The sequence below is a fragment of the Lepus europaeus genome, chromosome 3, assembly GCF_033115175.1.
Source record: "Lepus europaeus isolate LE1 chromosome 3, mLepTim1.pri, whole genome shotgun sequence".
Lineage (NCBI taxonomy): Eukaryota > Metazoa > Chordata > Mammalia > Lagomorpha > Leporidae > Lepus > Lepus europaeus.
Window position 1 is genome coordinate 39,897,613 of NC_084829.1, and position 14,089 is coordinate 39,911,701.

Consider the following 14,089-nt stretch of genomic DNA (forward strand, 5'->3'; position numbering starts at 1 on the left):
TCACAGTAAGGGGATCCTTTGTTTTATCTAACAAAGACTTGTATCCTTTGATCATCATCCTGTCCAGACCCCCACCACTCCCACCCTCAGCCTCTGTAACCACCTTTCTGCTCTCTGCTTCTTTCAGTTTGATAGTCTGAGATTCTGCATGTAAGTGAGAACACACGGTATTTGTTTTCCTGTGCCTGACTTATATCACTTAGCATTATGTTCTCTGATTCAACCAATGTTTGTTGAAAATTGCAAAATTTCTTTCTTTTTTAAAGGCTGAATAGTATTCTATCGTAAACATATATCATATTTTCCTTGTCTGTTTATCTGTTGAACATTTAGGCTGGACTCCAAAATGTGGCTCTCATGAATCGTGCTGTATTGAACAGGAGAGTGCAGCCACTTCTTTGACAGCACAATAGCAAACCGTTTCGATAAATAACCAGAAGTGGGGGCAGGCATTTGGCACAATAGTTAAGATGGTTTTGGGATGTCTGCAACCCATATCAGAGTGTCTGCATTCAACTCTCAGCTCTGCTTCTGATTCAAGTATCCTGCTAAGGCACATCGTGGAGCAACACTTGGGTCCCTGCCACTCATGTGGAGACCTGGATTGAGTTCCAGGTTCCTGGCTTCGGAACATTCCAATCAACAGTGCATACAGATTCTTTTTTTCTCCATATCCTTGTCAACACTTGTTATCTTTCTTCTTCTTTCTGTTTGATAATAGGCTCTGACAGAGGTATAAAGTGATTTTAATTTGTATTCCTCTAATGAGTGTTGAGGATTTTTTCTCATATGTATTCATTATTGGAAGAATTAATACCGGTGAAATACTCATACTACCCAAAGTGATGTGCAGATTCATGCAATCCCTATCAAAATTCCAATGCCATTTTTCACAGAAATAGGAAAAACAATCCTAGAGTTCATATGGAAACACAAAGTATCCTGAATAGAAAAGGCAATTATGAGAAAAGGAACAAAGCTGGAGACACCACCCAATTTCAAAGTGTACTGCAAAGAGATAATAATTAAAATAGGATGCCACTGTTATAAAAACTGATTCATTATCCCATGAAGCAGAAAAGAGAGCCCAGAAAAGAACCCATGCATGTACAGTCAACTCCTTTTTAACAAAGGGGCCAAGAATGCACACTGAGGGAAGGACAGGCACTTTAATAAATGGTACTGGGAAGCTGGTACTCATATGCAGAAGGATGAAGCTGGACTCTGGTGTCGCACAGAGAAGTTCACTCAAAATGACTTCAGGATTTAAATATAAGGCCTGAAACTGTAAACCTACTACACGGGAACAGAGGAAAAAACCATATAACATGAGACTGGCAATAATTTTTTTTTTTTTTTTTTAGAATTAACCCCCAAAGCTCAGGCAACAAAGGCAAAAATGAAGTAGATTAAAATTACAAGCTTCTACACAACAAAAGATTGAAGCAACAACCTATGGATTAGGAGAAAATATCTGTAAAACATATATCTGATAAGGGGTTAATATAAAAAATATTTAAAGATTTTACTTTAGAGAAAGAAAACAAACTGATTAAAGAATAGACTTTCCATTCAATTATTGTTTATAACTATTGTCTATATTCTCACTAAGTTAGGGTCTTTTTGCTTTTTACTTGTTAAACTTCTTACTTGGTGAAGTATTAAACCGTTTTACTGTAACGTAAATTTAACATGTTATCACAAAAACAAAAAAAGAAAGGATGACAGGAGGGAGAGAGTGAGAGGAAGGGAGAGAGGAAGGAAGGGAATACCATTATGTTCTTAGAATTGTATCTGCAAATCACATTGAAATCTGTTAAAAACTAAAATTAAAATTAAAAGTAAACAAATAAATAGAAATGGACTAGGAACCTGTGTTGCTGAACACCTCATACTAGTTGGAGGCATTGCTGCAGAACCCCCAGTCTGAGTCCACTCGTCTGACACACAGAAAGCCAGTCACTGCCATCAGCGTGGTAAAGAAAGTGAGTGTTTATTGCCAAGCACGAAGCAAGGAGGCAGGCAGCTGTGGCTTCATTCCTGGGCTCCCTGAGGAGTTAGGGGCAAGGTTCTTACAGATTGGAACTGGGGCTGGGAGGTACGTGATCAGTTCTCTTCATGACCTCCCTCTGATTCGAGCAGGTGCCCGGACCTGGAATTCCCCTAGACAAACCACCCCAGGACAACACTGGCCATCAAAGCTCTCATCTATCAGAGAAGTAAATGACTCCTTGACTCCCATGATTGGAACCTTGTAAGGCCAGCAGGCTCACTCCCTCAAGTCAGTAAATTCCTTTTGATAAAGGGCAGGCAAGGACACCTTGGGCTAAGGGGGGGCAGACAAGAAGCTGGGTCCTGCTCTTACATAATAGTGGTTTGGTTTCAGATTAAAAAATGGACAAGGAACCTGAATTGACATTTCTGAAAAAGAAGATGTACAAATTCTCATGAATTTCCTTTAAGACTGGAATGTTATGGTATGTTCTTTCTTCCACCTTTGAATATCCAAACTTCCACCAATCCTCTGAGAACTGACTTCCCTGTCAGCTGATCTGTAGCACTTTTCTCTTTCTACTCATTAACATTCTGCCCTGCTCCTTTGAAGTCCCACAGCATGTCTTAGCGCCTATTTAGGGCACTTGCTGCTTTACTCTCCACTCTTTGGGTACAAGGCCAGTTTCCCCTATTTAAATGAAAGCTCCCAGAGTCAGAGACCATTTCCCAGTTCCTATTGGTGCAGCCCATGGTGTGCACATTCAACACAGTCTCTAGGGGTAAGAGAAAAGAGCCCCCTGGCTTGGCTTGCAATTCACCTGTTAAAATGAATGCCAATGACTCCACCTGTGATGAGTGGAGTCTGTTATCATCATGTCCAACAGTTAAAGGACATGTTGAGTCCTGGGGACTTTTGGAATAGGACTGATTCCAGATGACTATTTGAAATGCATGATAGTAAAAATAAACAAACACACATACACACAAACCAGGACCTTAAAACTCCTCCTGCTTTAAAGAGAACAATATAACTCTTTAAGCTCTAAAATGGAAGAATCCTACTCATTATTTCAACGAGATCAAAACGGACATTTAACCCCAGATACAACAGCAACGGCTGTTGGAACCCCAGAGCTCCTAGCCTCTCCCTGCCTAGGCAGGCTGCCTGCACAATGCCTCTGTGGGGCTCTCTGATGAGTCTTCTCATTGGGGGAAAGTCATTTTCAGCCTAAAGTGGAAGTGACGGGAAGAAGGGGGTGGGTTGTGGAAGGGGAGACAGTCTCACAACAGTCCAGAGATGGCCGGATGTACTTGTTTTCTACCTCAGACACAGCTCCAGGAGTGGCTAACAGAAACTGACAACACCTACACATGTACTTTCAAAACAATGTGCTTATTATGTTTCTCCATTTGGTTTAGTTTATACAAGCTTTTTGTATATAAAACAATGCAATAATAAAAGCCAAATCAGCCTCTAGAATCTCAAACATTCTAATGAAATATCCTATTACCTGTTGCTTTGCAACGTTGATTCATCCACAACAATTCTCATCCTATTTGTAGTTCTGCCAAAAAATAAAATCAATCCCCCTTCAATTCATCCCCCAAATGGTTAGATCATTATCAGTCCATTTGTGAACCTATTCCTCTGTATCCGATGACAGTTAAAACAACTCAAAACTCCTTTCAAATACAAGGCTGCTCTCCAAAACTTTTACCTCATTTGTACTTGGACTTTATAGGTAATTTCCATTATTTTTTTTTCAGTGATTTTTTTCTTCTATTCAAGTAAAATTAATTCATTGCTCAACAACACTACAGTCTGTCTTGATGCAATAGCACGAGCAAAAAATTTACTGAAAAAGTTGTCTATAATTATAAGTGAGGAGAGAGACTGTGTGGTGCTGTGGAGCAGAAGAACTATGAGACTGAAGATGGTGAGGACAGGGAGAAATAGAAACAGAAACAGTCTGGCACACAGCAAGGGGCTGGGCAGTGGTGGCTGAGGCCGTTTCTACATGAACACACGGGAGCCTCTTCCACCATGAACCATGAGGTCCTAAGGTGACCCCCCATTTCAGCAGTGTAGGGGTAATAGGGGTGATACTCTTCCTACCCAGCATAGGGCTCATGACCAACGACTCTACAATGAAGATTAACAGAAGAGAAGCCCAACAGGTGGATCACAGCTTTAAACTTTTTTTTTTCTCAATATAATTAAGAGGCAGAAAGACAGAGGGAAACACACACACACACACACACACACCCCGAGTTCCCATTCTCCCCTCTGCTGGTTCATTCCCCAAATACTCTCAATAATAAGGGATGTGCTGAGCCAGGGCCAGGAGTGGGAAACTCAACCCAGTTCTCTCATGTGGGTGGCAAAACTTCAATCACTTGAACCATCACTGCTGCCTCCAAGTGTTTGCATTAGCTGGAAACTGGAGCCAGTCATTGAACCCAGACACCCCAGCGTGGGATACAGGCTGTCTTAACCATTAAACTAAATGCCTGCTCCCTATTTATTCAGAGTGGTATGGGAGCCTTCGAAAAGAATACCCCAAAACCCTGGGACAATTACTCATTTTTAATCTTAACATTCAGTGAAAAATGGACCATCTTGTAGAGGTGTGATTGGACAAAAACTGTATCCTACCTACCATAAACACACTGAAGTGGGGAATCTCAGATTCTTCTTGGAGTCTCTGTGTGGCATTCCTTCCTGTTTGGTATGGGGCAGGACTTGGAGTGAGGAGCTTATGATCTACTGTGGGATGATGTAGGTCAGAAAATTCCTCCATGGCTAGCTCTTACACAGAGAGAGAGGAGTAGGGGTCAAGAATATATGTACATTTATGGTCGGCTTTTGGCAAGCGGAGTTTAGTTACTAGGATGCACTTTCGGGTAGAGGATGTCTAGTTTCTATGGCTTGCCTTGGGGGAGAAAGTAGGAGAAATAAAGGCTAGAGAGGATCAGAGAGGACTTGTCTCTTAGGTCCTTCCAGTGCTCAAGCCCTGTCCACTTGACCTCTGCAACGCTTCTGATGCTCACTCGTATCTCACCATGCCTGTCCTTTGGCCTAGACTTCCTCCTGGGCCACTTTTTTTTTTTTTTTTGACAGGCAGAGTTAGACAGTGAGAGAGAGAGACAGAGAGAAAAGTCTTCCTTCCGTTGGTTCATCCCCCAAATGGCTGCTACGGCCGGCGTCTGTGCTGATCCGAAGCCAGGAGCCAGGTGCTTCCTCCTGGTCTCCCATGCGGGTGCAGACGCCCAAGCACCTGGGCCATCCTCCACTGCCCTCCCGAGCCACAGCAGAGAGCTGGAATAGAATAGGAGCAACCGGGACAGAATCCGGGGCCCCAACTGGGACTAGAACCGGGGGTGCCGGCACCGCAGGCGGAAGATTAGCCAAGTGAGCCACGGCACCGGCCTGGCCTAGACTTCCTAAGCAGTCACGCAGCCTTAGTGTCTTCTGCCAATCCATTTTGCACATGTCAGTCACAGCCCAGAGCCCAGCCACACCTGGCTTCTTTCTAAAATGCTCCTTTCCGCCACAAAGGCCTTCGAAGTTACTCAGGTGACTGATCCCCTCTGCTTTCAGCACTCCTTCTCGCCACACTTCTACCCTCACTGTCCTGTTTGGATCCTCTGCTGTTAACTGGAGGCAGGCTCCTTGCATGTGCTCCCCCGTATGCAGAGGTATACTTCTGCACTCAATTGTTCAATGGCTCTGCTCTCCACCACTCTGAGCACAGGCAGAGGCTGTGTTTGTACACGTGTATCCTCATCTGAAATGCAGGGCTAAAATGAGAACTTGTCCCATAGGATAGGGACTAAGAGAGCTAAGTCAAGCAGAGCACTTAGAGTTGTACCTGGTCCTGTCTATAGAAGGGTGACATTAAGCTCTGGCTGTAATAATAACAATTAGAACTATGCCTAGAACAAAGCATGTGCTCAATAAATACATTTCAAGTGAAAGAGGAATAGATAAATAGATGATACAACCAATCCAGATGGCCTCTTTTCCCCAACCACCTATTATCCGTAACAGAGTAAAGCATATTGTACAGAAAACCATCACAGAGAGGAATCACTGATTTTCACTGTCTACTGCCACCATGATAAATGTCTGAAACTGCATTTCTGGTCTCCTGAGATTTTGAATTTGTACTTTTGTGTTGTTGAAGAAATAGTCAAAGCAAGGAAATTTGGAATCAAGAGATAAAGGAATATAACATCATGAAATATATTTCCACACTTCTCAATCTTGTCTTTATTAACTAAAAAATGTACTTCCTAATGAAGACCATATGTTTTAATTATTCCTACACTAAATCCTTTAGAAAACCAGCATGTCAGGTAGTTCATCTCAAACAAATGTTCATTTACAAGATTTCAATTTATGTTGCCACACAGGGAAGCTCTTCACCCCAATGATTCCATAAGTCATATAAGAAAATGTCTGGTGGTTTATTTTCAACACATAGAGGAAAATTAGTTAGCTAACTTGAAGATGCAGCAAAACTCCCTAGGCAAAGAGGATGTTAAGGAACAGCCTACTCATAAGAGGAGGTTAAACAGAGAAGGGAGGGGGAAGGTAACTTGGTATGTTGGGGAACATTGTACATCCCGTTGTACTCAGCCAATGAGGAACTAAGGGACTGACCTGCATGCTGGGGTATAAATTGCTTGCTGTAACTGCTCTGGGTGTGCCTGCTCACTTTCACTGCACTTTCTGAGTCCGAGTCCATCTCTTGGGTGAGCAGATGAGGATATTTCCCACAGGTCACGTATCTATAGGTCCCGCTCAGCTGGTCGAGCAGAACGAGGGATGACCTAAAACCGACCTAGCTTCCTGTGAGTTCTTAAGTAGTTGTAGAGTCAAACTTACTAAAAGATAGACATGGGGAAAATGCCTCAGCTGGACAGTTCTGTTATCTGTCAAAGCTTTGTTCGTGTATTGTCTTTTAAGGCTGTGATAGTATTTCTAAGTTATTTTGCTGTGGAGAGTACATTTGGATTTAGAAATAAACACTGCATTAGTAATGTGACTTCCGACCTCATTCTTCCCCTCCTGTATCAGAAGAAGGTTTTTGTTCCCTTTCGCTGAAGTTAATTTTTCTATTTTTGCCCCAGATCATATATTTTTACCCAGGAATACTGTGGAAAGTCATACTTGGTTCTTCTCAGCTCAGTTACCAAGTTGGTATACTGGTATTTAACTTAAGAGACCCACTAGTTTTGAACAATAATTCTATCAAATAAATTGTTGGAGCCTCATCTTTGTACCTTTAAAATGAATACATCCTATGTTGAAATTCATTGCAAACATCAAGGAATGCTAGGAATTCAGAAAACTAACCTGTTTTTTTGTGGAGCAAATTGGATCTGTACCCAAAAGCACCGAAGTCCTGGGCTTGAGTGGGAGCTGAGGACAGCAGTGTCCTCTGACCTTCCTCTGGCTTCCTGGGTTGGAAAGGTGAGCTCTTGGAGTGTCTGAGGTCACTTGTGTTCATGCCAGATAGATGGAGGGCATCCTGAGCTTTCTTCTTTTCCTTTTTTAACATGTTGACCAGAATATCTGAAACTTGACTTAAGGATTCAATGACTCACATTAGAGTAAATGATCAAAACACAAATGTTCCAAATGCAACTAATAATCCCAATAACATTTGGTACTTACTATGTAGTAAAGACTGATCCAAAGAAGACTCAGCTTCCTGAAGCCCTATACACAGTTATGGACAATTGAGAAGGCTGTCTTTCAGTATGGCACCATTCTATGAAAAACTGGCAAATTTGAAAATCTTTAAAAAGTTCTGAGCTAAAACCATATAAGTCTTAAAATTTTTATGAAAGGGCTTATAAAATGTAAAGTGAACATGGGATAGCAGTAGGCAATGGAGCTATTTATGGGTGAGTAAACAAGTCTCTAATCTAGGACATCATCTCCTTGGTCAAAGACACAGCTTCTCAGAAGGCAGGAGGAAAACAGGGAGAAGAGTGAAACCCACCCAGCTGGCTGGTGGGCCAGGTCAATGCTGGTGGCCAGTGTGTCGACAAAACTGCAGCAAGACTACCCCCATGTCCAACTCAAGCTTAGAGAACATTCAAATAGGGATGGGAAATTAACTTAAGTCTCTAATTTTTGTTTCCAATGGAGTTGAGAAGAAATGATTCATTAGCATGCTTTAAAAATGTGTCTCTTGTGAGCCATGTAGATACACCAGGAACATTAATGGTAAGTGACAAAACACTCCATTCCACCATACTTCATTGCTCATTCTGGGTTCAAGGTGTCCAGAATGCTAAGAGATATTTGTCCCACCCTCCACTGGAGGGAAGCCTCTCTATAAGCCCTCTTGAGAATCTCAGAACTCTAACTGCAAATGCAGAAAGAGGAATTCAAGGCCTCACCATCCCTAGAGAGGACTTCCTTAACATAAGAGTCTAAGGAAGTGTGGGATGATGTGGGAGAGGACCACTCAGACAGAGGAGGGGAAGTACTCAGATTACACTGAACTCTTTGGCATGTAAATGGAAATCATTAGACCTCTATCTTCCTCCTCAGTTTTAATTCTAACTCGTTGGTAATTTCTAGAAGCATAATCAGTTTTCTCGCACAACTCCTGATGTGGATTCCTTTCCTTGCCTCAAAAAAATGTGCACTTGCCAAGGGTGTTCATAACGTCTCAGTGTCTGGTAATCAGCTGGACAGAGAAGGACATGACTCTGCCCACATCTCTACTCCTCTCCGTGTGGAACCAATTCCCAAGAACATCATATATTTCCATCAGCTCATCCTCTGCAATGGCAATATCCACTCGTTTATCTACTTTGTGATATTTGTTGGCACTTGGACTACGAGCCAGGCACTGCTCTAGAAATTGACTAACAGCCATGGAAAGGAAGACTACTTCCTTGCTCTCATGGAGCAGATGTCTTACTGGGGAGTCAGCTCCTGTATATACATACATACACACATACGTACAACATGTGAACACACAAAATAGAGAGTGACAGGACCAGTTAGTTTTAGGAAGGTTGAGTGACTGAAACGCTATTCAGTGCTTAAAAAGGGCCTTCCTAAGAGTGACATTAAGCTGTGAAATGAATGACTAGAAGAACCAGCGATAAGAAAATCATCTAAGGAGAGGAAATGGCCGAGTCCTTAGAGAGCAATGGACGTGGCAGTGGTTCCCAGGGCTGCAACTATGCTCCTGCATCCTACAATACAAAGGTGCGCTCCCACAGCAAAGAATTATCCAGCTAAGGCTGGATAATCGTCAGTAGTGCCAAGGCTGGGAAACCCCTTGCTAGGAAAACAAGAAGGTAGTGATGACTGAAGCACAATATACATGGGGATGAGGTGTAAAAAATGAAGTCACAGGGCCAGCACTGTGGTACAGTAGATTAATCCTCTGCCTGCAGTGCCAGCATCCCATATGGGCACCAGTTCTAGTCCCAGCTGCTCCACTTCTGATCCAGCTCTGTGCTGTGGCCTGGGAAAGCAGTAGAAGATGTCCCAAGTGCTTGGGCCCCTGCACCTGTGTGGGAGAGCTGGAAGAAGCTCCTGGCTCCTGGCTTTGGATCAGCACAGCTCTGGTTGTTATGGTCATTTGGGGACTGAACCAGTGGATGGAAGACCTTTGTGTCTCCCTCATACTGTCTCTAACTCTACCTCTCAAATAAATAAATAAAATCCTTTAAAAAAAAAAAGAAATGAAGTCAGAGGGGTGAGTAGGGACAAGATCATATAGGGCCTCATGACCCAGAGCAAGAAGTTTGGAGTTTATTCTAAATATAATGGGAAGTCCCTTGAAGGGTTTTTTTTTGCTTGTTTGTTTGTTTTCAATTTGAGAGACAAATAAGAAAAGAGCTACCACCTGTTGCTTCTTTCTCTAAATGCCTGAAACAGCTAGGGCTGAGCCATGGCCAGATACAGGCACTGGGTATGCAGTTCAGGTCTCCTGGCTTGGTGGTGGGAACCCAGGTATCCAAGCCATCGCTGCTGCATTCCACAGTCTGCAGAGGCAGGAAGCTGTAGTCAGGAGTTGAACCAGGCAGCCCCTCAGTGTGGGCCATGGGCTTTTTAACTGCTAACATAAATGCCTGCTCCTCTCTCAACATTTTTTAAATGCTTTATTTATTGTATTTATTTTAAAATGTATTCATTTACTTGAAAGGCATAGTCAGACACACACACACATACACACACACAGATATCTTCTATCTGTTGGTTTACTTCCCAAATGGCCAGAGCTGGGCCAAGCTGAAACCAGGAGCCAGGTACTCCATTGGGGTCTCCCAAGCACTTGAACTGTTATTTGCTGCCTTGCCAGGTACATTAGCAGATAGTTGGATAGAAAGTTGAACAGCCGAGACTGAAAATGGCACTCCAATGGGATGTCGGTGTCTCAGGCTGGAAGCTGGGCACTCAGTCCAGGTTTCTTACGTGGGCGGTAGGAATCCAGTGACTTGAGCCTTCACTTCTGTCTCTCAGGGTGCGCTTTGGCAGGCAACTGAAATCAGGAGTGGAGCTGGGACTCAAACTCAGGCACTCTGATAGGGGACGCAGGTGTCTCAAGCAACTAGGCTGAATGTCTACCCTCACTACCCTCGAAGATTTTCATCAGAGAAACGACATGTTCTGATTTACATGCAATAACGATCACAATACAAATCTATCTTCTTTTCTGTCTCCATTCTCACCTTTCCTGTTTTTTTCCCCCCTACCCATCCCCATTTAATTTCGGCCTCTGTGCCAGGTGCTTAGTGGACATAGAATGACATCCTGCTGGAAGTTTTCTCAAGGAATGAACTTTACCCAAGGTGATATTGTCACATTTTCTTTCCCTTTCCAAGAATGTGCGATATCATTCACATTCATTTTGGCTACCTTATTACGTCGGTGAACCCAAGTATTATTACTTTTTGCCTCTGGAAGTCATATCTTTCTCATTCCTCCCATCACAACCTTAGCCTTCTGGGTTCTACAAAAAAAGATAAGAAAATATGTTCTGAGGCCAGCGCTGTGGCTCAATAGGCTAATCCTCCACCTGCGGTGCCGGCACACCGGGTTCTAGTCCTGGTCGGGGCTCCGGATTCTGTCCTGGTTGCCCCTCTTCCAGGCCAACTCTCTGCTGTGGCCAGGGAGTACAGTGGAGGATGGCCCAAGTGAAGCACCTGGCTCCTGGCTTCAGATCAGCATGGTGCGCCGGCCGCAGCACACCAGCCGCAGCAGCCATTGGAGGGTGAACCAACAGCAAAAAGGAAGACCTTTCTCTCTGTCTCTCTCTCTCACTGTCCACACAGCCTGTCAAAAAAAAAAAAAAAAAAAAAAAAAAAAGAAAATACGTTCTGAGCCAACTTTGAAATTTCAAGAACCTTTCTTAGTCATTAGCCTCTGCGAAGCATAAGATTAAATCTCCGTTGCAATTGTTCCTTCTCCTGAGTGTACCCATTGTCTACATAGTCATAGCTCCCATTACGTAACACTTCATAGTGCTCAAAGCACTTACCAGCTTTGCTTGGCATGCTGAGGTGAGCAGGGCAGGTTTTATGCTCCTGCTCCCTAAGAATAGGAAACAGCTTCATTGAGTAATTATGGAGCTAATAAATGCAGAGCTAGGATTTCCACCAAGTTAGAAATTCACATACAGTGTTCTTTTCACTGTGCTTCCTTACACATCATCATTTTGAATATGGGTCTCAGATGGAGGGAGTCATGCTGAGTTTTCACACTCAGTAAAGAGCCTGGTGGAGCCACATGGACAGTGTACCTGGAAAGAGGAAGGTGATGTATGTCTCTGTTCCACTGTCCTTTGAAAACAGACACGTACGAACAAGCCTGGACTTTCCCCTGTCATGTCTCATTTCAACCCTCCTATATGCACAGACATTCACTAAACCAGAAGGGGATTAACAAGTTGGTAGGAGTATTTAGGGCAGAAGATCCTAGACTAGGAACAAGGCCAGGAAAAGAAGCAGAGCTCAGACTGGGGCTGGGGCCAGACTGAGGTCCCGCCTGGGACCATTCCTGGAGATGGATGGGGTAAGAGAGAAGAAAAGGAATGTGAGGGTGACAACACTTGTGGGCAGCACTCACAGGTCAGGCTTGTGTGTGGGTGGAATTCACAGTCTAACCTACTGTTACTGGCTGGATAACAAAGCCGTTAAAACTCACTCATAGCCCACAAACAGGGTCTGCTAAGTGTCACTAAAATTAGAGACTCAAGTTAATCAGGCATTGTGCCTAACTGGTGTTTATTTTGCTCCCGCCTCCTTATTGCTAGATTTCCTCTACGTGGATGAGTTCCATGCATTTTGTACATTAGCTGGAGCATCTGACTTCTAGCATTTTTAACAAATGAACATAAATATCTGCTTATAATGAACTGACCAAAATGGTTTCTTACATGTGTTTAAATGCTACAGACATCATGGTAGTGTTGTCAAATCTCTTACAAGAAGCTTGAAAAATAAAATGAGAAATGACACTGAAGTGATATCAGGCGGTCATGAAGTCTAACCAACCCAACAGGGGTCTCTGAAGCACCTACTTTGTCTATACTGGAGGCAGCCCAAGCTCCCATGGGCTGCCACCTCTTTTAACGTGCAAAATCCACTGCCTCCTGGAGTCATTAAGAATTCTAGCTCATCTATACTCACCTATACTCACCAACATTCTCTACCAATTTTGGGAACATGTAGATGCACAACCAAAGCAGTAGATCTGGCTTTGAAATAAAATTTACATTGAAATCAATCTCTGCTCTTCGTAAGATAAATACCCTTTGTCAGTTTTCAGCCATCATTTGACTTTCACCCACACGCCAGCCACAAATTTTGGGCCACGGTGAGGCTGTGGTCAGCCTGGTGTCCGGTCAGCTGGCTAAAGATATCCAGCTAACTTACTAGCTCAGGACTAAAACAGAAAGAACACCACAGAAGAGTGGAAAAAAAATTATGTCGAGAGGTGGTGTAGAAAAGCTCATACGCTTCAATGAACAGAAATGTTTCCCCAAATTGTCAGTAACTTGAGCAGGCTAAAAACAACCTGCTCTGCTTTGTCTGCTAAAGGGACATTCCACTCCTCCATGCAAAGAAGCACTGTGAGGCGGGAGCAGGGTGTGGCGCTCAGGGATGTGGCCTGGGCAGGACACGGAACTGTCCCCACTCCCCGCTCACGCCGGGCCAGCGACAGTTTCTCAGCCCTTTGCAGAGGATACTGATCTCATTGTCTCTCTGTGTCAGTATGTCCCGGAGCTTCCGATATTCTTCCTCCTGTATTGGTTCTTGGCAGTCTTGGTTTTTTATTTCAGCGGGGACTGTACTCTTCTCAGGGATCTTCTTGTCATTCACTAGTTTCTGAAAGTTAAGATAAGAGCTCAGTGTCCACCTCTCTCATCCACATTTCTTTGACTTTTCCCCCGGCATGGCTTCCTGCACGCATCAGGCATGAGTGTCCTCTCTTGCACCCTTGCCTTTGCGTGTAGTTGCCTTTTGTTGGCTCATACATCTTCTCCCTTCCCCTGGCCTCTCTTATTCCCCTCTCCCCCAGCCCATCTGTCCCTCCCTCCAATTTCACCTCCTCCTGGACCTCCTCCCCTTTCTCTGCACTGCCACTGAACCACACCCATATGACAGCACTTCACACGTGTCTCGATTATTCTTTACATTTCTGTCTCCTCTGTGACTTCCTTATGTTTTTCCTTTTGCCCTCCCTCTGCCTGGCCCATAGTACTCATACAAATGCTTATTATCTCAATGAAGTATGCAAAAGTACAAATGAGGTAGAAGTCAAACTTTACAGTCCTCTTACTCCCTCATTATCACAATTAAAATCTAAGGCAGAGAAAAACCGAGGAATTACATGGATAAATCGAAACTGCTGAAAAACAATAATACAGGACTGGTACGGCTTGGAAGTAAGTGCTTTTCTGAACAAATAACCCTTTTGTATAAGCAGCAGAGAGAGTCCTGGCAAACGAGTTCCACATCCACGGTCTGAGCCTATTTACTGCCAAGTAAGATCCAGGCTCTGAGGAAACTCAGTGATAATCACAGTATTGGTTTAAGAATCACACCATTT

General features: G+C 43.5%; 1 protein-coding gene across 1 annotated transcript in view; it reads right to left on the reverse strand.

The window, feature by feature from the left end:
• Nucleotides 1–14,089, reverse strand: part of KIF6 (kinesin family member 6) — a 424,022-nt gene that overhangs the window by 181,654 nt on the left and 228,279 nt on the right. The window contains exons 12-13 of the mRNA XM_062187187.1: nucleotides 13,227–13,365; nucleotides 7,358–7,576 (exon numbers count right to left, since the gene is read on the reverse strand). Coding sequence (XP_062043171.1) covers nucleotides 7,358–7,576; nucleotides 13,227–13,365 — 358 coding nt within the window. The remainder of the gene's footprint in view (nucleotides 1–7,357; nucleotides 7,577–13,226; nucleotides 13,366–14,089) is intronic.